Source organism: Ursus maritimus (assembly GCF_017311325.1).
Source record: "Ursus maritimus isolate PB19 chromosome X unlocalized genomic scaffold, ASM1731132v1 scaffold_X1, whole genome shotgun sequence".
In the NCBI taxonomy this organism is placed as follows: Eukaryota; Metazoa; Chordata; class Mammalia; order Carnivora; family Ursidae; genus Ursus; species Ursus maritimus.
This window is the reverse complement of record NW_024423319.1, coordinates 30477889-30499645: the sequence shown is the minus strand read 5'-3', so window position 1 is coordinate 30499645 and position 21757 is coordinate 30477889. Positions and strand designations below refer to the sequence as shown.

The window sequence follows — 21757 nt, the reverse complement described above, 5'->3', positions numbered from 1 at the left end:
TTACAACCCCCCCGAGATCAGTAGTTGCACGCTCTACTGACTAAGCAGGTGCCCTCTGCATCCTTTTTTAAAAGTTATCATACATTTATTTTTTAAGATATTACGTATTTATTTGAGAGAGAGAGCATGAGTGGGGAGCAGAGGGAGAGGGAGAAGCAGGCTCCCCACTGAGCAGGGAGCCCGATGCAATGCGGGGCTCGATCCCAGGACCCTGGGATCATGACCTGAGCCAAAGACAGACACTTCACTGACTGAGCCACTCAGGCGCCCCTCATACATTTATTTTTAGCAGAGTACCCCAGTTTCACATCACGTGCCTTTCCCAAAGTTGTGGGTCCTTAACCTGCTATGTTTCTTCACAGACTTTTCACCAAGAAGCAGGAACGTTAGCCTGAGTCTCCAAGGCACCCTCCAAATACGTGACACACTCAGGAATTGATTAATGCTTAAGACCATTATATATAATGTTCCCAATGGTTAGCAAACGAATGAGGCTCTGACTGAAAATACGAACACAGCTCATTCTGTTGGCACCCTGTCACGAAAAGACAGAAGGCAACCAATACACACTTTGCTGTTACTCATTTTACTATTGAACCTGCAGTGAAACAAATATATACATTTTTACTGTCTAGGTTAAAATAAACCATCAGCTCCTGATTTCTCCTGGCCCACCACTATGAAAAGTACAAACCGTGCTTCTTGCCTCCAGTTCACCCGAACCATCTTATTCGCACGGGACAAAAAGGATGGCGGTGGTAAGGAAAGGCGTGTCCATCCCCGTCCCCAGGATGGGTGCCGTGGACCGCCTCACACAGGTTGCCTCCCAACAAAACGAAAACTGGCTTGAGCCAATCTCCATACAATGGGGTTACTGCATCGACTGTTTCATTCGCAGGACAGAGCTCCCGGAAGGAGCTCTAGGACAAAGGGCTACCTGAAGGTTTCGTTGCTGTTGTCCCCAAGTTCCAGTTCAAGGCCTCTTCAAGTCCATGGTCATAAGCCTCCTTTCCGCACCCTCCCTCAGCTGTGAAGTCGGCTGACAGCAGGACGGGAGAAGTCACAGAGTATGAAAAGTACGCGTTCTCCCATCTTTGAGAGCAGAGCAAGGCTTCTGTAATGAGAACGAGTCCTCTGAATCTAGGCCCTGGGATGCCTTTTAGAAAAGGTTCCTTTATCGTCCTGTGTGTTAGTAAATTGTAGGAAATAACTAGATAAGCCTCAGAGCAACCGTGCACCTGGGATGTCTTACCCTCGCAGATCGCTGACTGCCGCTTTCCTTTGCACTGTCATCATCAATGTGGCTTTTCAAAAAGAGAGACAGGGAGAAACTTGGAATTCTTTTTAACTTAACAAAATTCTTCTTGGATTCTGGCCAAATCGTTCTTAGCCCTTCTTTGCCTCCATCGTCCTCTTAAGCTAACAGAGCCACTGCAAATGTCCTTGCTTGAGTTATACTCTGCAGTCACAGGGGACACGTAGTGTTGCTGTTAGTTGGCATGAAATCGACCTAGATTTGAATCCAGAATGCCTCTTGGAGCTGTGACCTAGAGTGAGTCAAGCTCTCCGTCTTAGTTTCCGCTTCCGCAAAACAGTATCTGATCACAGCTAACACACAGTGCTGCACAGGCCAAGGGCCGGCTGCCCCAAGATGGGCCACTTTGGCATGCCGACTGTTTTGAGCTGAGGCAATCGAGACCACATGAGCTCAAGAGAAACCTTTGCCCCTCCCTGAACTACACAAAAGAATCTAAATTGGGGGTCTTGTCCAGAATAAGGGTTAGTACCAGAGATACATTTTATGAATGACACATCTGCCTGGCAGGGCAAACATCTCACTGCCAAACATCTGCTCTTCTTTGTATTGTCCCGTGGAGTCCCAGACCCCTACCCTCTTCTCCTCAGCTCCGGGTGGCATGGATAACCTTGTTTTGACTGTCTTTGGAATGTCCACGGCAGCGTGGATTCAGCGTGCATATAAAATTAAATTTGATTTTCTCCTGTTACTCTGTCTCCTGTCCATCTGATTCTTAATCAGTCTAGAAGGACCTGGAAGGGGCCCGGAAATTCTTGCTGGGGCTGGTCTCTGTCATTGTTCGTTTAATCCTTACAACAAGCCCTAGAGGAAGCCCCTACAGGGGAAGCAACTGAGGCACAGAGAGGGGTTGGAGTGCCGCCCCCCGCCCAGGTCACGCAGCTGGAAAGCTGCCAAGCCAAGATGCGAAGGCGGGTTCCGGAGTCCAGAGCACAACAACGTCCTCCCCAAACGAGGGCAGTAAACGAGGACATGCCCATGAAGGGCTCTCGTGAGGATGAAACGAGATCGTGCACGGGACGCCCGGCGCTTGACAAGTATGAGAGGCAGCCGCGGAGGAAGCGAGGCCGCTCTCCCCTCTGCACCGCGCCGCGGACACGGCTGCTTCTCGGGGCAGAAAATGAGAGGTTGGCGGGAGGAGAGCCCGGGCCAGGTGTGGAATGTGGAAAGGGAGAAGGGGGGAGGACGGATGGGGGGACAGGGGAGGAGGCCGGGGGAGCGCATGGCACTGAAGGAGCCAGAAGTCGAGCCGCCCGGGCGCGGGGAGCACGGCGACTCTGCCCGGTGCACACACACCCCCGCCGGCTGCAGAGCACAGTCCGCGGGCCGGGCCTCCGCCCCGGGGCGGCCTCCCCACGCCCAGCCCCGGCGCCCAGGCCGGCGCGCGGGCGAGGACCCGGCTTCCCGGTCCGGCCGCGGCCCGCCCCACACGCCGGGCGGGGCCCCGATCCGCGCGCTGCGCCGGGGAGGCCGCCGGGAGCCGCGGGCCCGAGCCACGCGGTGGTGCCCCAGCCGGGTCGGGCCGCGCTGGGCGGCCGAGCGCCATGGCGACGTGGCGGCGGACGGCCGGCTGACCGGCGGCCAGCGGCTGCTGTGCGCGGCCGCGGCGGGGGCGCTCAGCCTCAGCCTCACCGCGCCGCTCGAGCTCGCCACCGTGCTGGCCCAGGTCGGCGGCGCGCGGGGCCAGGCCCGGGGGCCGTGGGCCGCGGGGCTCCGGGTGTGGCGCGCCGAGGGGCCCCGGGCCCTGTGGAAGGGGAACGCGGTGGCGTGCCTGCGCCTCTTCCCCTGCAGCGCCGTGCAGCTCGCCGCCTACCGCAAGTAAGAGCCGGCCGCGGCGGGGCGGGCCCGGGCGCCGGAGCCGGTAGGCCGGCGGGGGGCGGGGGGGGGCCCGCACTGCTTCCCGGGCTCGGCCTCGGGAGACCCCCCCGCCCCCCGCGGGGGGCCGCGGCCTCCTTCCGGATCGCGCGCGAGCCCCTCGGGGCTGTTCGGCCAGGAGGCGGCACCTGCGCAGGCCCCGGGGTGCACTTCGGGGCTCCCCGCCCCGTCAGGGCCCGTTTTGTGGGGCGGCCCCCCGGAGTTGGATGGGCGAGGAGGTGGAATGGGGCAAAAGGAGACTGGGGAGAAGGGGTGAAGACCTCCCCAGAGAGATGGCTCCGGACCGACCATTCCCAGCGTCCGCTAAGTTGGAAATTTTGCCTTGGGCTTAGGAGAGAGAGACCCTTCGGACGGTGTGTGTGTGTGCAGTTGTGCCTTTGCGAGCAAAGCCCCCAGGAGGTAGTGCTTGGTAGGGGCAGAGGGCCCAACCCATGGCCGCAAGAGGCCACAGATTTCTGCCCCCCCCCCCATGAAGCTTTGCCTTTAGGGCCCGACAGAGGCTGCAAACAGGTCCCTCAACTTACTGCCCCACCCCACCCTCTGCCCACCGGCCTCATTCTTCGCGCTTTTTTCACCTTCTCCAACAACTGCGGCTTCTTGGGAAAAGATCTAAACATGCAAATGCCAGAGGAGTCGGCAAAGGTTCCTCAGAGCTCAGAGATATTTGCATTTTAACTGAAAACAAGCCTAGAAGAATGAAACGGTACTGACGGAGCTTCAGGGCTCTTCCTGAAGAGGCTTCTGTACTTGGGGGAGGGTCCCTGTGCGCCTCATTCCGTGGGCACAGTGCCAGCTCTGAGGACTGGCCTTGGCTCTGACTCAGACAAACAGCTCACAGTCTTCGCCACCTAGTTGACGCCTTGGAGGCTAACAGTCGGGATTTTCACCTTTGGTGCTGGAAGGCTCACCTGGCAGCTGACAAGCCGGATGGAACCATCCTTCTCACTGAGTCCTCTGGACCAGTGCACATGTCACCTAGGTTTGGGAGAAGTTCCTTCTCTTCCCCTGGGGAGGAAAGGTAGTGAGATCCTGGGGCATTTGTCTCAAGGCTCTCTTTCCTCCTCAGCAACATCTGGCCTGATGTCTGTAAACAGTTCTCCCCACGTCCCTCTGTTCTCCACAAAGTGGTACGGAAATCTTCCTTTGGAATGTACGCGAAGGATTAGGAGGCAGAACTTTACAAGCGGGTTTAAGTATTGTGGCTGTTCTGGTCATCACCATCTGAGAGGAAGACCTTTTCCTCTGTCCAAGGTTCTTCCAGCCAGACGAAGAATTAAGTGGACGGGAGACAGATTCACGGGAGAAAATCAAACTTAATTTCCTCCGTGCGGGGAACCCACACACACGAGTTTCCCAAGACAGGCAAAATGAGATACAGATGTCCTTCCGAGCTAAGGAGGAGGAGGTGGGGGTCTGGGACTTGAGAAGGAAGGAATGCAAGTCACAGCAGGATGAAAGAGAGCAAATGTTTGGTAAACAAGTGTTTGCTCGGCCACTCAGGAAGGAGGGGACCTAGAGAGGAATTTTAACCGACTTGGCGAAATTCTTCCCTGTTTACCACCCCTAGTTCCTGTGTTATTTATGGCGAGCGCTCTCTTCCTGGAGCCGGTCCTCTAAATGCTTTTTAGGCAGTCGAGGGGGGTGGTCAAAGTTTCTGCCTGAGTCTTGGGCCTTGATTGTTTTCAGCTCAAGATCATCTCCATGCCATTGCTGCCCATCGTGGGGCGGCCTGCCCTTGACCACCGAGTATATGTACGTCATTGAATTTTGTTAACAGCCTTATTGAGATATCTCGACATATAAAAAGTGTATACGTTTAAGGTGTACAACTTGATGTTTTGACGTACATACACATCAAGCCAAGCAATGTAGCCATCGCGTCTACCTAGTTACCCTTGAGTGCGTGTGTTGGATTTCTACAACTCCTGCCTCCTGCCCTGGAAGGTCCATCGAGTGGGAAGTATCATGCCCATTTTACAGATGCAGAATCAGGCTCAGACTGGCCGCACCCCTCCTCAGTGATAGAGCTGAGACCCCATCACCTGACCTCTGCCTCCAAATCCATTCCTCTGCAACATCACGCCGCCTTTCTCTCTGCATTCATTCGACATCAATACAGCCAGGCTTCATTAAGTACCCACCGTGGGCGTGGTGTGCGGACAATGCAGGGACGAAAGGGGCGTGGTCCCGGTGCTCCAGGGCTTACAGAGGACTAGAAGAAGAGGAGTGTGTCTGTAGCACGTGGCTGAGTGCTACAGAAATTCACACTGCTGGGGCACCTGGCTTGGTCAGTCGGTAAGGCATGCAAGTCTTGGTCTCAGGGTTATGAGTTCGAGCCCCATATTGGGTGTAGCGATTACTTAGAAATGAAACCTTTAAAAGAAAATAAATTCACACTTCTGATGAGGAGGAGACGACGTGAGGACCTCACAGAGGAGAAAAACCACCTGAGTTTGGTCTGGGGAGAATGAGTAGGAGTTTGCTGGGCACAGATGGGGAGAAAGAAAGATTGCAGGTAACGTCATGAGCCAAGGCGCACAGGTGGGCAGGCATGCCGCAGGACTGGAACGCAGGGTGTGTCTACAGCAGTAATGGGAAGTACAGCAAGAAGAGCAGGTTGGAATGCGGTCTCAGAGAGCCGGGTTAAGGACTTTGGACTTCGTTCAGTATGGCCAAGGTTAGTTGTGGGAGATTTTTGAGGAGGTGGTAGGTGGTGGGAGGGTGATGACTAAAGCAACTCAACAGGAATTACCGTCACCTGGTGGCAGGGTACAATGACTAGAGAGGAGGAAGACCGGTGGTGGCCGGGCCAGTTAGGAACCTGTTGCACTCGTCCGTGCAGCAACTGAGGGCACCTGACACAGGCTGGTGGCTGGTGACCAGGAGAGGAAGAAAGAGAGAGTTCCCTGGCCTAAGTTTGCTAATAATGTTTCCTGCGAGATTGTTTTCCTTCTGGAAACTAAAAGGGAGTATTTCAGTAAATGGCTAAGCACAGAAAACAAAGCGGTTGATTAATCGTGGTGCCATCCTTCCTACGTAGGGATGAAACCTTTGGTCTGTCGTTTTATTGACTCATCTCTACTCTTTCCTCGCCATGAGTTTGCAAAAACAGTTGGCTGAGGGTAATGGTAGATAGCCTAGGATCAGGGGTGTGAACAAAGCGTAAACATCTAGAACGTTCAGGAAATGGAGTGATTAATTGACTTGTCCCCAAAGAGAATTAATAGCAGAGCTGGAGCTTGAAACCGGGTCTTCTGGCTCCTTAGTCCCGGGCTCTGCCCGCCATTGTGATGCTGATACGTCTGCTCGCTTGGATTTATGATCCAAAGTCCGCTCGGAAGAGTCTATTAGGAGCTGGGCCCCGGCAGTAGATAGTACGTTACACAGCGGAGGGCTGTCAAATACATCAACCCGTAGATCCTCCTCCAGCTTCGCTCCGCAGCTGCTTGTCAAGCTCTATAAACATTGCTTTGGGCCCCTGCCGCCCTGGAACAGTCGGTAACCCGCACCGCTGTCTTACCGCATAACCACTTCACGAGCTCGTGTTCGGCGGCGTTGGCAGTTCTAACTACATATACCCAGGGGGTGTGTGATATCCTGTGGCTGAAAGGAAGGGGTTACTGCTGTTCACCAGCTTAGCCAGTCTCTCCGGGAAAAGCTTCTGTGCATGTGGGGAGCGGGGTGGGGAGAAGGAGAGAAAGGGGAACACTGCTGCCCCAGCCAATCAGACAAGAGCTGAAGCCCTGGGGCCCAGGATGATGTCATCGATGGCCTATCAGGGTTGCCCGCCTTGACTCTGCAATTCTCAGGGGCAGGGTGGGGGGGTCCTTGTCTCTATTAGATGATAAGAGTCTGAGAAGAAAGGACTTGCTTTGGTTCTTCTGAATATCGTGTATTTGATAGTAAGACCCTACTTTATAACCCAACTGGGTTCCTATTCCTGGTCCGTCAAGTCGTTGAGCGAACCAGGGGCCTATTTCCTCTCCCGTCGCCCCTCTCCGCCACTGCTTGGCAGGGCTGGTGAGCTCTTTAGGACCGCTGCCGAGGGCTAGCACAGGGTCTGGCACATCGCGGATGTTCGATAAATGGGTCCTGAATTACGTCAGGCCCTGGAAGTGGCCACGGAGAGGGAATAGGGCGAGGCGATGAGAAGGAATGGCGTTTCTTTGGGCATTTCAAACTCCCACCGTCGTCTAGATTGTTCCAGCTTGCTGCAGACCACCCCCGCAGTCAAGCATGTCCATGTCCTCTGTCTCCCCTGTCCCTCCTCGGGCTCCCCTCCACCTCGACTGGCCGAGGGAGAGAAGAGGGAGGAACAAGGAAGTGTGCAGTGAGGCAGGCCAGTGGCCCGTTGGCGAATGCCGGCTTTAGTTACCTGCATCTTTCAAAAGTCGCTGGTTTAACTCAGGACTGCATTTTTTTTAATGACTTTCAATTAGCGCAATTAACAGGTCAACAGTAGGTTGACAAAATGAAGTTAAGACCTTCTTACAGCTTGAAAAAGATGCTTTTATTTTTTTTAAGATTTTATTTATTAGAGAGAGAGTGAGAGCGAGCACGCACAAGCAGGGGGAGTGGCAGAGGGAGAAGCAGGCTGCCTCCTGAGCGGGGAGCCCGACTCGCGGCTCCATCCCAAGACCCTGGGATCATGACCTGAGCTGAAGGCCGACGCCTAACCGACCAAGCGCTCCTCGAAAGACAAGCTTTTAATCAATGAGTGTTTACTTGGGAGCAAAGGAACCGTCCTAGGACTCCTCAAATGATTTCACCTGAATCCCACTTATCTTATTTATCACGCAGAGGGCCCTGGCTTGTTGCCAGCCTGAAGGAACAGGATACATGCCTCTTTATGGGAGATTTGAAAGCCAAAGAACTGGGGATGGTCTCATTTTTAAAAAACATACAGGGTGCCTGGGTGGCTCAGTCAGTTAAGCATCTGCCTTCAGCTCAGGTCATGAGCCCAGGGAGCTGGCATCGAGCCCCACATTGGGCTCCCTACTCAGTGGGGAGCCTGCTTCTCCCTCTCCCTCTGCCCCTGCTCATGCTCTCTCTCAAATAAATAAATAAAATCTTTTAAAAAATAAAAAGATACTTTTTTTTTTTAGCCTAGCCCTGTTCACTTTCCTTTTATTCAAGCCCCTGCTATTCCTCTCCCTCTCCCCTACCTCATTCTCTGGTAGAAAATACTATTTGTCCTGGTTTCCAAGCCCTTCTGGATTTTGTTCTCATCAGCAAGGAGTAAAATTCCTTGGCTTCCTCGGCAGGGAATGTGTACCGTGTAAAAGTGCCTTAGAACAATTTCTGCCACGGTAGGTCCTCATGACTGGGGATGCGCTGCTTCCAAAAAGAGGGACCATAACAGTGGCTTTCTGGCTTGCATTTGGAAAAGTACACCCAAAGCCATTTTTGACTACATTATAAAACTGTAGAGAAACACAAAGAAGAGTGCCCATGTACCCACCATCCAGAAGTAACAGCATGAAAGACAGAATGAAAGATACTTCAGGTATCTTTTTTTTTTTAAGATTTATTTATTTATTTATTTATTTATTTATTTATTTATTTATTTATTCGACAGAGATAGAGACAGCCAGCGAGAGAGGGAACACAAGCAGGGGGAGTGGGAGAGGAAGAAGCAGGCTCATAGCGGAGGAGCCTGATGTGGGGCTCGATCCCATAACGCCGGGATCACGCCCTGAGCCGAAGGCAGACGCTTAACCGCTGTGCCACCCAGGTGCCCCTCAGGTATCTTTTTGTAATACAAGAAATAAAAGATTCCAGAGAAAGATGAAGTCCCATTCATTCTCATTTCCTGGGGAGCTATTTTACACTTTTTTGTTTAAGGTTTTTTTTTTAAAGATTTATTTGTTTATTTGAGAGAGAGAGCGAGCACAAGAGCCGGGCAAGAGGCAGAGGGAGAAGCAGGCTCCCCGCTAAGCAGGGAGCCCGATGTGGGGCTCGATCCCAGGACCCTGGGATCATGACCTGAACCAAAGGCAGACGCTTAACGACTAAGCCACCCAGGCGCCCCTATTTTATACCTTTTTAAATATGTAGCTTTATCTATCCATGAATAATATAAGGTATGTTTTTATGGGTATGTTTCTTAATTTAACTAGATGCTTGTCATACACTATAGCTCACCCTGCAACTTGCTTTTTTCACTCAACTTTATGCTTTTATGATTATCCATATGAATACGTAGTCGCAAGCTCATTGTAACTGTAGTATCCATTGTATGACTACTACAATTTATCCATTCGCCTACAAAGGGACTTTTAGGTTGTCCGACTTTTCACACGAACACACAATGTTGTATGTGTCTTCACATGTACGTGTGTAAGAGCTTCCCTAAGATATGCACCTAGGAATGGAATCGCCGGGGTGAAAGGAGGCATTATCTCAGTTGTGCTGGATATTACGAAGGGGCTGGACCAATTTACATTTCCAACTGTAGTGGGGGAGCATTCCTGTCTCCACGTGTCCTCCGCATCACTTGATATTATCAGGCTTTTTCATCTTTGCCAATCTGCTGGGTGAGAAATGGTATCTTGTTTTTATTTGTCATTTCCCAGACAACTAGGAAGGTGGTGGCCCATCTTCCCTTATAACTGTTAACCCAATACATTTTTTTAAAGATTTTTATTTATTTGAGAGAGTGACAGAAAGAGCACAAGCAGGGGGAGGGGCAGAGCAAGAGGGAGAGGGAGACATAGAGTCCCTGCTGAGCAGGGACTCCCACGTGGGCTCAGTGGGACCCTGGGATCATAATCTGAATGAAATCAGACGCTTAACTGACTGAGCCACCCAGGCACCCAAGCCAATACATTTTTTAAACTCCGTTACTGGGGGGGGGAGGGGGAGTGTGGCGCCTGGCTGGCTCAGTCCGTAGAGCATGAGACTCTTGATCTCCGGGTCATGAGTTCAAGCCCCACATTGGAAGTAGAGCTTACCTTAAAAAAAAAAAAAACTCAATTACTGAGGATTCTCCAAGTCGTCATTTCAAGCGATTTCATTTAAGTTTCAACAGCACACATTCCAGTTCAGTATTTACCAAGTCTTCCTATTCATTTATACCCCACAGGCAAGCCAGGATTGACAGTTTTACAGATAAAGGGGAAAATGCTTCAAATGAAGTGGGAAGAACTTAGGGTAGACATAAAGAAGAAGGTCAGGCATCGTATAGTAATTTTCACTCTGTAAAACATTTCCAAATACTGGGAGATATTGCAAGAAGTAGTATAGAGCACTCTAGCACAATCCATAGCTGATTCTCTTGGGGTTTTCCCCCTTTTTTTTCTCCTAGGTTTGTCATGCTATTCACGGATGACCTGGGCCATATTTCCCAGTGGAGCTCCATCATGGCTGGGAGTCTCGCAGGCATGGTTTCCACCATTGTGACATACCCTACAGACCTCATCAAAACCCGGTTGATTGTGCAGAACCTGCTGCAACCATCTTACAGAGGGATCCTCCATGCTTTTTCTACTGTTTATCAACAGGAGGGGTTCCTAGCCCTGTATCGAGGAGTTTCCCTTACTGTTCTAGGTAAGATCGAAGTTTTCACCTTGTCCAGGGAAAGGTTGTGTTCTTTGATATAGATGAATATTGTATACCTTTGTTTGTAACCAGTTAAATGCGGTTTTTTGAGGTCAAGGTCCTATGGATTCAACCCACATAGAGCCAATTAGCTTCGTTCAATTCCATAGCCATATACCCCACTCCTAACCTTGGCCTGTCCCATCCCAGGGAGGGGACGAAGAGAGAGTGAAGGTGGCTCAGCCCAAACTGATAGGAAGATAATCCCACACACCCCATCTGACTGCGGGAAGGAGACTCAGCATGCGTACACACACGTGTGAGCACAACCAGGGTAGCAACTGTAGCTTCCGTGGTCTCTGGAACCTTTGCCAAGGCTACACACGCAAGAGTCACCAGAGTCCCCCAGCTGCCAAACCCGGCAGACTCTCGCCCAGTATCGGACCTTTGTTGCAGCATTTAATGAGACTGATCACTCCTTCTTCTGGAAACCTGGCTTCTAGGACCCCACCAACTCCTGGATGTCCTTCCCACCTCTCTAGCAGCTCTGTCTTATCTGGCTCATCGGATGCCGCCAGCCCCTTACGTGTCCCTGTTCCCCCGGGGCTCCTTCCTTGGCTTTCTTTTCATCCTCCATCCCCTCCCCAGGTGGCCTCAGCTAAGCTCGTGGCTTAACCAAGCATCATGATACTCTAATGACCTCAACTCTGTGACAACAGTGACTAACATTTACTGGTGCCCGCTCTGGGCCTGGCATTGTGCCGAATGCCTCGCTTACAGTTTCCTATTTAAGCCTCACCTTACAGACAAGGAAACGATGCTTAGGGAAACAAAGGGATTGCCTGAGATCATATAGATAGAAAGCGGAAGAACCTAGCGATGTCACCCCAGAGCCCTCTGTCTTAACCACTGACTGCTACCCATTCCCAATGGCAGGATGAATACCTGCTATTGGACACCTTCACCGGCTGCTCCCTGGGCGCATCCACCTCAAGACTAAACCTGACGTCCTCGTTAGTCTCACACCTGCTCCTCCTGGGTTCCCTAAAGAACACGACCACCTGCCTTTCACCCAGCGGCCCAAGCCGGAGGAAGCCTAGAACCGCTTCAGCTCCTCTTCTCTCTCCACTGGGGCTTCCGTCACCAAGTACTATCAGCTTGACCTCTTCACTCTCAGTCTGTCGCCCTCCTCCATCCTCGCCTCCTCTGCCCCTCATCTTCATCCTTCCTGCAGACACTCACGAGAGGGTCCTACCGGGTCCCGGTCCTGGGCACTGCTAGCAGGGCCTGGTGACCTTCCAAAACTGAAGTCGGCCATTCCACCACCCTCATTCCGCTGTCCTCCATCCCAGCCCTCCCTGACTCCTGAGCTACGGGAAAAGCCCAAATTCCTCATGGCACACCATAGGCTCCTTCACACCTGGCCCCAGCCAGCCCATCCCACCTCGCCTCCTGCGGTCCCTCTGCCTGCCCTCATGCTCCAGCCATCCAGAAAAACTTGCAATTTCCTGGAAACACCAGTCCCTTTGTTCCTGCTGTTCCCTCTGCCTGGACTGCCTGTCTGCTCTCCCGATGTCTGGCGAACTCCTACTCAATCCTCCAAGACCCAGTAGGAAAGTTCTCTCTCTTCTGTGAAATCCTTCCTGATTCCTCTAGGCAAAATTAATCCCTCTGGTCCTCGTGTGCTTAGAGCACTTTGTATCGACACCCCACCCCACCCAGTTATGGCACATATCAGCTGTCCATCTCCTCCAGGAATTAGCCTACACCTCTTTGTATTCCCGGCACCCAGCATAGGGCCCAGCACATCACATAAACTCCGCAAACATTTTCTGAATGAAGTTAAAGGTGGGGGGGAGTTGGTACTTCATTTGTAATGTGTTATTAAATAGATATTACATTTTCCTCAAGACAAGCAACCCCACTGATGCTAGCCCCCCTTTTAAATCTTATTTTGAGGGAGAAATTTAGCCCCTCTTTAAGCTTAAGATAGCTCCTGAAGTTTCTGGAAGTTTCTTGAAAGGACCACCTAGCGCCCTACCTGCTTGCCATTTTTTCCTGGGTCCTGATATGGCCACATCATTCCCCAAAGCAAGGTCAAGTGCCCTCCCTCACCAGGACAGCCCCGCTCTCTAGTTCGCACAGAATGTCTCCTTCTCAGCCAGAGACCAGTCCCTCTTAGCCTCCAAAACCTGACAAAAGTGCCGCTCACTTTTTCCTCTATGGGAGTGATTTTTTCCCCCAAGATTTTATTTTTAAAAATTTCTAACACCCAAAAATGTTACAAGAATCGGAAACACCCACATGCCCCTCATCCAGATGCTCCAATGAACACGTGGCTTTATCGTGTATATGTCCTTCCCTCTGGCCACTCACCAGTCCATCTGACATATTTCTGCACGACTTCCACGTAATTTGCAAACATCAATGCACTTCACCCCTCAACCGTTCAACACGTCTCATTAACTAGAGTTCAATATTTGTTTGTGGTTCTTTCTAGAGTAAAACTTACATACAGCAAAGTGCTCCAACCTTTAGTGAATCGTTTGATGCATTTTGACAAATAACACACCCCCTATCAAAATGGAGCACATTATCGTCCCCGAAGAAAAGCTGCTTCGGGTGGCTCTGGCTGGAGTGCCTGTAACGGGCCCCGGAGCCAGTCCTGTTGGCTTCACCCGGACTCCCCACAGGCATTCACGTTCTCAAGCCAGTGGCACCCAAGACAGCAGCAGCCTCTACCTGGCCTTCTTTTTGCAGGTGCTCTCCCCTTCTCCGCTGGCTCCCTTCTAGTTTACATGAACCTGGAGAAACTCTGGAATGGACCCCGAGATCGGTTCTCTCCCCTCCAGAACTTTGCCAATGTCTGCCTGGCCGCCGCCGTAACCCAGACGCTCTCCTATCCTTTTGACACGGTGAAGAGAAAGATGCAGGTGAGGAGTATATGGGGGGGGGGCCATCAGGTAGGAGGGGTGCCTTGCTGTGCTTGCGGGCGGTAGTGACTGCGAAGAACAGTGACCCTGAGTGATGCCAGGTTTCCAGGGAGCTCATGAAGGCTCACACAAATACCATGCAACCCCCCCCCCCACACACACACACATACACTCCATTGGCATTTGTGCTGCTAACCTCAGGGCTGCTGGCTCGAGCCCAAGCGGCCTCCCTGTTCCCATACTCCGCTTTTTTAGGTCTTTGATGAAGCGTCCAGATGAGGCCCACTTTTCTCTCCTCTCTTCCTTAAAAGCTGTCTCAGTGAAAGAGCCTGGAAAGAGCCAAAGTCAGCCAGGAACTACTGATCATAATTCAGTTGAATTCCATTTTAAATGATCAGTCCCTGCTGAGTCTTTGTCGGCCGTCTCTAACTTGTCTCTGCGGGCTCCGTTACCCCTGGCTTCTCCTTGCAGCTTTCTTGGCTAGGCTTGGGCCTCACCTTCCTCAGCACTAAAAAGTCCAAAAGGACCGATCTCAACCTATAAAGAAAAACTGCCTTCAGAATAGTACCCATCACAATGACCCCCCCATTCTGCTGCCCCCATCCATCAAACTTCATCTGTCTGGGTTGTATTCGGTTCCTGTCCTTTGTCCAAACAAATAAATGATGGCCACATTATTGTAATTATAATGTAGGTGTAAGTTTAGCACCTGCTGAGTTCCCGCCTCTTCACAAAAACCATTATTCCTAATTTTTTAAAAGGTTTTATTTATTTGAGAGAGAGAGAATGCGAGAGAGAGAGAGAGACAGAGAGAGAGAGAGAGAGCACGAGTTGGGGGGAGGGGCAGAGGGAGAGACAGAAGCAGACTTCCGGCTGAGCAGGGAGCCTGACACGGGGCTCCATCCCAGGACATCGGGATCATGACCTGAGCAGTACGAAGGCAGATGCTTAACTGGCTGAGCCACCCAGGTGCCCCCATTTTTCCTAATTTTAAAAGTAATGTACATACCCTTAAAATGGTCAATTTTATGTTATGAATGTTTTACCACAATCACTTCTCGGCCTTTTGGCTGAGATCAAGTGTCGTATGAATGTTTTACCACCATAAAAAAAAAGTAATGCACATAGATTATAGAAAATTTGTGACACACGGAAAAGTATAAAAAAGAAAATAATTACTTATAAACCCAACACCTGTGCACTATGATTAATGGGTTTTCTGCCTGTTTGTATGTGTGCGCATGTATATACGCGTGTGTGCACACATAGATATGATACAGGTAGATGGAAGGGCTTCTTTTTTTTTTTTACAAAATTATGTTCCCACCATATATAAAAACTAGTATCCTATTTTTTTCACTTATTATATAATGGATATTGCCTCAGGCCATCAAGTATTGAGAATACCTTTTTAAATTTTCACATAATACTCCACCATATGGATATCCCATAGATATTTTCTTAAAATAATGATTTATTCTCACAAAGTTCTGCTGGCTTGAATTTTAATATCAAGGGGTTGGCAGGGCCGGGCCCCATCTGAAGGCTGTAGGGGAGGCTCCTTCCTTGTCTCTTCTAGCTTCTTGGTGCCCTAAGCATTCTTTGGTTTGTGGCCTCATAACTTCAGTCTCTGCCTCCACTGTGCCGTAAATAAGAATTTCTCAGTTTTTAAATATTTAGGCTATTTCTAATTCTTCAGTAAGATAACATTGCAGTGAAAACCCTTGTATTTTTTTCACATCTATAATGCCACCCTTCAGCTATATTCCTACAAATTGACTTACAGGTCACAAGATAAAAATAATTCTGGGACACCTGGGTGATTCAGTCGGTTAAGCACCTGACTTTTTTTTTTTTAAGATTTTATTTATTTATTTGAGAGAGAGAGAGAGTGAGAGAGCACAAGAGGGGGGAGGGGCAGAGGGAGAAGCAGACTCTCCGCTGAGCGGGGAACCCAATGCGGGGCTCAGTCCAGGGACTCCAGGATCATGGCCGGAGCCGAAGGCAGCCCCTTAACGGACTGAGCCACCCAGGCGCCCCAAGCATCTGACTCTTGACCTCAGCTCAGGTCTTGATCTCAAGGACATGAGTTCACCTAGCGTGGAGCCTACTTAAAATAAATTTTTAAAAAGATAAAAATAATTTGAAGGCTCTGAATGAACTGTGCCCCCCAGAAAGGTTGTAAGTTTACACCTGCAGCAGCTGTGAGTGAGTGGCTCATCTCAACAATCATCAGCAGTGATTACTATCACTTTTCAACTTTTTTTTTTTAACCACAACACTCTACTATAAACCAGGGTAAGATACCCTAGAAGTGGGTATTTGGGAATAAACTTGATCATCTTTTCCGTGGTATGGAAACCTTCTTGTAATAGATACACAGAGCTTCAACAAGAAGCTTTAAAATAAATGCAAAGTCATGATGGTTATAAAAAAAAAAAGAATCCCAAAGAGGTAATTGCATGGTTTTCATAAAATATGATCAGCATCCAATTATGAATAACATCATAAATATCATCCAAGATGTAGGAAGTGAATTCTTAAGGTTGCAGCCAAAGTGTTATTTTACAGACGTTAATAAACATAATAATACCTCATCCACCCTACTTTAAAAAAAAGTAACTCGCTAGACAGAACCACAGGCCGCTTTTCAATGAGAACATGCACTGCTTCCTCTGGCCATTAGATGTCGCTGCAGTAAATGGAGCGCTGCTGAGCCCTCTGAGGGGATTAGCCTTGCAGCCAGTGATCTCTGTCCAGTCGACAACCTCCTAATCCCTGCTTGAAATACACCTTCAGTTCGGAGCACAAGGAGCCTGGAAACAACAGGCTCACCCTAAATTCCGCTGTGGGGCTTTTTTCCTGCAAAGCACACAGTCCAGCTTCTCCGAGAGAGCTTCAGTAGCAGTCTCCCCCCAACGGGAGCTGGCAGGGTTTGCCAGCTGAATTTATAACGAGGGAACTTTGCAGGGCAGCCAGGCTGCTCCGAACTGAGCACGCTTAATGGTAATATTTGCATTCCCCTGGCTCTCTCTCCTCCTTGAGCCGCCCGTCAGGAAGCAAATCAACGTCAGATATCTGTTAGATAACCAGCTGGACAGGGAATTTTCCCAGCTCTCGCACCGACTGGCCACTTAGTCTGAATGTCTCGCTCTCCTAATACGCTTTTGTCCAGACACACACACACACACACACACACACACACACACACACAATCTGCCCATTTAATGCCACATCAGGTTGGAACTCTCTTGAACATTAATGACAATGATCAGAAGTCTTGTTTAACCAGCTGAGCCCTTCCTGCACCATGCTTCCACTCATTTTATTCCTTTCTTTTTTCTTGCCCTGGGTTCTGGCTGGCATGCTAGAGAATGGAGAGGTAAATAAATTATGTATGTGCGTGTTTTGATGCAATGGTTTCTGGTGGGAAAGGGGAGGGGGGTGGGTCAGCCCTGTGCACAAATGGAATGAGGTGCCCCCCCACACCTGGTATGCTTTCACGGCCCCCGAGACAGCCCGGCCTGAAATTGCCTTCACCGCACTTCAGTGCCTCGTGGCTCAAGCTCTTTCAGGTACGGCCCGGCCTAGTCATCTTCATTATCTCCCCCGCCTGGCCCAGAGCGTGGGCCTGAAATGGCCAGCAGCACTTAGTGTATTCAGAGAACAAGGGGGAAGGGTGAAATGTTGATGGAGGTTAATTTGTCTGATTAATCTGTGGGCCCCTACTAAGAACCAGGGAGTCTTAGCAAAGGGTTCTCTGGACAGGTGCACATGGAAGAGAGAGAGAAAAGCTACCCTGAAACTCCAGGGAGCAGCTGAGAACGTGGGAGCCTTGGAGCCCCTGGTGGGCCCTCGGACAGGATCAGGTGGGAGGCACCAGGCACAAGCTTAGTCCCCCCGCTGACCCCCGCAACTCTGTCACCCTCCCCGACGGCCCATGTTAAGTGTCTCCATTTCATCAAATATAAAACCAAGTGTCTGCCTGTTGCTCACTATCCCGGGGGACTTTGACCCCATCAAGGCTCGCAAGCCACGCAGGATTGGGCCAGGTCAGCATTTGAACTGAAAGTACATAAACTGAAGGACAAAGGTGGCACCCAAGGGGCACAGCTGACCGAGCAGAATACACACGGCCCCCGAGTGAAGAGAGGCCCCAGTGCTGTTCAAACACAGATGCTGCACCCGCCCGAGATGCTTAGCACCTCCGGCTGCCCTCGCCAAACTGGGCACCCTCCTGGTTTCTCACGTTCAACGCCACATCCTCGGCCCCAACCCATGCTTCTCACGGCCTGCTGCGCGGCGCCGCCTTGGCTTAGTGTGTACCAAACTGACCTCTCCGTCCCCCGAAACCTGCTGAAACCTGCTGCCCCGACTTTTCCATTTCAGTACCGTCGCCCGCACCAGCCAGTCACCCAGGCTGGAAGTCCAGAAGTTGTCTTTGACTTTTCCTCTGGCCCCTCTCCCAGGCAACCTTGAGCCCGGTGGGTTCTTCCCGCCTGCTGCTCCCGCACTGGTCTGTCTTTCTGTCGCCCTCCCTGCCCTCATCTCGGGCCTTGTTAGCTCCTAACCAGGCTATGGCAGCAATCCTCTCATTGGTCTCCAAGATTAATCACAGACATGCTCACATGCACAGAGCACGAAGGTACCACGCACTGCGCTAAGTGCTCTATGCCCATTATCTCACTGAATCCTTAAAACAGCCCTACGACGTGGATACCGTTCATATCAAGCCCATTTTACAGAGGAGAAAACAGAGGCACTGAAAGGCTCTATAGCCTGCCCAAGTCCACCCGCCCAGGAACTGAGCTGAGATTTAAGACCCGGTAACTTGTCTCCGAGGTCAGTACTCACTTCAGTCCCTCCAGCCCCGGCCTGTGGCTCCTGCCAGACTAATTTTCTTAAGACCTGCCTGTGTTCTGTCCTTCTGTAATCCCCAAAGAGAGTAAAGGCGGAGGCCGAGCCCCTTGGCCTTGCATGCGGCTCTTACCTGCTTCGCCACCCTCGCTGCACAGAGGTCCTATATTAGGAGTTGCAAAATCAAACGCCAACAAGAACTTGGCAGTAACAAGAAGAAGAAATGACAGGAAGAAGAAATGCTGGGAAACCCAGATAACGTGCACTCATCCGCTAAAGACAGCTTTCAAAGGAGTCCTGAGCCATCACAGGCTTTTGGCTTGCAAAGCATTCTGGAGAGCTAACTTGCTCTGTGCTCCCAAAATGTGATTAGCATCTAAATACCGATAGCAGGAAGGAATAAAGCAGGCCAGTGGAGGCCAAGACAAGCTCCTCTTCTCTAACGATTGGATGCCATTTTGAAATGTGGGCCCAGTTTTTCAAGGGAGCCGAAAATCCCGATTTTTCAATGTTGGCAAGTACAAATTGTCGAATCTCGCGGGGGCTAACTAAACCACGCCTTTTTATAAACTCTGCTCTAGTCAAGCCTCCAATTCCGCCAAAATGATCTTCGTCCCCTCCCCCCAGCCCCCTAAAGAATAAATGAGTGTATTTCAAATTCCTGTCACCTCCGCCTGGAGTATCTGTCTTCCTCTGAAAGGCTCCACTGAGATTTGCCTCAGTGGTGGCTGGCTCTTCTGACCGAAGGGAGCACGTTATCTGTTGGTTTTGTTTGATAAATGAGTTGGCTTTTTCCCCACCCCCAACCATCCTATCCTGATGGATAAAGGCAGGTGTTTCGCCCTTGCAGAAACACAATGGGGGCAGTCCAGACCACCGAGGAGGAGGGGACTGTGGGGCAGGAGAACCTGAGTTAACTCACAGTGTGCTCTATCAATAATTGCAGATGCTCTGTTTTCACTTTCACCGCCCCCTCCCCCCAGGGTATAGTTATTTTGTTGCAAGAGCTTTGCGGGCGAGTAATCCCTTTTAAATGATGCCGTTAGTCTAGAAGGCCCTCTGAGCCAGCCCGTGTAATTGCCCTAGCCTTTCTCTACGTGCCCCACCTTCCCCCGTGTCCACACCATTGTCTCCGCCCTGGCAGCGCCACCCCCTTCTGAATGCCCATAGCTCACTTGCACCGTGGCTGTCTTCTGGCTCACGTCACATGCTTTCCGGGGTTATAATCCTCGGTGCCATGATTCCCTCGACACTGCAAGCTCTTTGCCTTTGGGAAGCATGGCTGGTTACCCATCTGTGTATCCCCACAGCACGTAGCCTCATGTAGCAGGCACTCGATACTTGTTTAAAAATGAATGAAGTTCAGGGCCGGCTTAGGAGATCTCACTGTCTGTGAGCACAGAATTGAACCTTAGCCTCCGTGGGGCGAGCTCCAAGTCATGTGCTTGTCCCTAACCAGGCTGAAGGTGAGAGCAGCCTTCTCCTTGCCCGGCCTGCTGCCCTGGGTAAACCTCCGCTAGTCCCCTGTCTCAAAGTGCCTCTAATCCTCCCTCTGATACCGCGCTATCTTGCGTCGCCTACCTTAGCGGTCAGGTTCTGCGTCCCACAGCCCAAACAGCTGTGCACATTTCAACGTAAGCAAATAGGCGCAAAGGACAAAAGAACAGCATTTTGACACCATTTTGATGCACAGCCCCTCTTCACGGCAACCTCCCACTGCTTTGTATGGTGCCTGGAAGGGCTCAACTGATCACAGCATCATAGAATTTGTATTTGTTTGTTGATTTCAGTAAAGGTGACCCGGGGTCAATGAATGCGGTCTAAACCTGTGGTCTCTTGCGATGGGGAGGATTTGTCATGGGTAAGGGGGGGGGGGCAAAATATGTCAGGAGGAGGGAATGAAAGGAAAGCCTTCCCTGGGATTGAGAAATTATTAAGAACCTGATAGTAACTACCATTTATTGGTCATTTAATATGGGCAAGGCAGGGGCGCCTGGGTGGCTCAGTCGGTTAAGTGTCTGCCTTTGGCTCAGGGCGTGATCCCAGAGTCTGGGGATAGAGCCCCATGGGGTGGGCTCCCTGCTCAGCGGGGAGTCTGCTTCTCCCTCTGCCCCTCCCCCCGCTTGTGCTCACGTGCTCTCTCTCAAATAAAATGAATAAAATCTTTTAAAAAAATCATTTAAAAAAATATGGGCAAGGCAGTTTATTATCCCATTTCATCCTCTCTATCAACTCTATGGAATAAGTGCCAGTGTTATTGCTATTTTCTAGATGAGGAAATGAGGCACAGAGAGGGTCAGTTACTTGCCCAACAGCCACACAGCCAGCAAGTGGTGGAGCTGGGACTGAACACCCGTCTCTCCTTCCTCCGGCCCATGCTTTATCCTCCAGGAAGGAGTACAGGGGCTTGTTCCTCGATGCGAGGTAATCCGCTCATTTCTTTCTGTTCCCTTGGCCTGGGTACAGGAGTAGAGGACGAGAGAGGAGACCTGACCTTGGCAACTGGGGGCTCACAGGCTCAGTGCAAGAGTAATTGGGAAAAAAAAAATAATAATGTGCAAGCTCAGAAATGGACAGGCGAGAGCCTGGCTTTGGTCAGGAAATGGTTAACTCAAGTTAAAGGAGGGGGGCAGTCTTCAGAAAACCAGGCTGCTGGAGGGCCCGCTTTTAGTCCCTGGCAGCCTGACAGTGGAAGGCTTGAAGCCAGCAGATCGGAATGAGGAGTGTAGATCATTCCACAGCCCTGGCCCTCTGGCTGGCCACAGACTGACCATGCCTGTTCGGAGGCACTGGGAAGAAAGCCCCACTGGCTGGCTCTCCGAGCCCCTGGGGGAGCAGGCACAAAGTCCCAGGAGGGGACAGTAAATTATCATCACGCCTCCTAGGAAGTGCTAACAGGTTCCAGGTTTTCTGCCTAGCTCAACATTTCTTGGTTGACATGGCATCTATTCTCAGTAGGGCAGAGCTCCATTTTCCCAGCAGGGCCACCTCACCTGTCCTGAAGTACAAACACTGCTGAGTTCTAAGCTCTCGGGGAGCCGGAGAGGATGGGAACATTGCCTTTACTTTGTTCCATTTTCAACTCCTTGCTGTCTGCCGGCTTACTTTGGGGTCTGGCCCCACTGGGGACTAACTTCTGCCTCAATCAGTAGCCTTGCCTTGGCAGTCTGCAAAGAAAGGACACTTTTCGGATCCAGGTCGATGTCTGGACATCCCTTAGGCCGGGTTGAGCATCGTT

The 21757-nt window shown here is 50.9% G+C and overlaps 1 protein-coding gene across 1 annotated transcript in view; it reads left to right on the top strand.

The window, feature by feature from the left end:
* The first annotated feature begins 2859 nt into the window (after nucleotides 1–2859).
* SLC25A43 (solute carrier family 25 member 43) overlaps nucleotides 2860–21757 on the top strand; it is a 37576-nt gene continuing 18678 nt past the window's right edge. Inside the window, 4 exon segments of the mRNA XM_040628676.1 lie at nucleotides 2860–2872; nucleotides 2875–3133; nucleotides 10497–10738; nucleotides 13490–13662. Coding sequence (XP_040484610.1) covers nucleotides 2860–2872; nucleotides 2875–3133; nucleotides 10497–10738; nucleotides 13490–13662 — 687 coding nt within the window.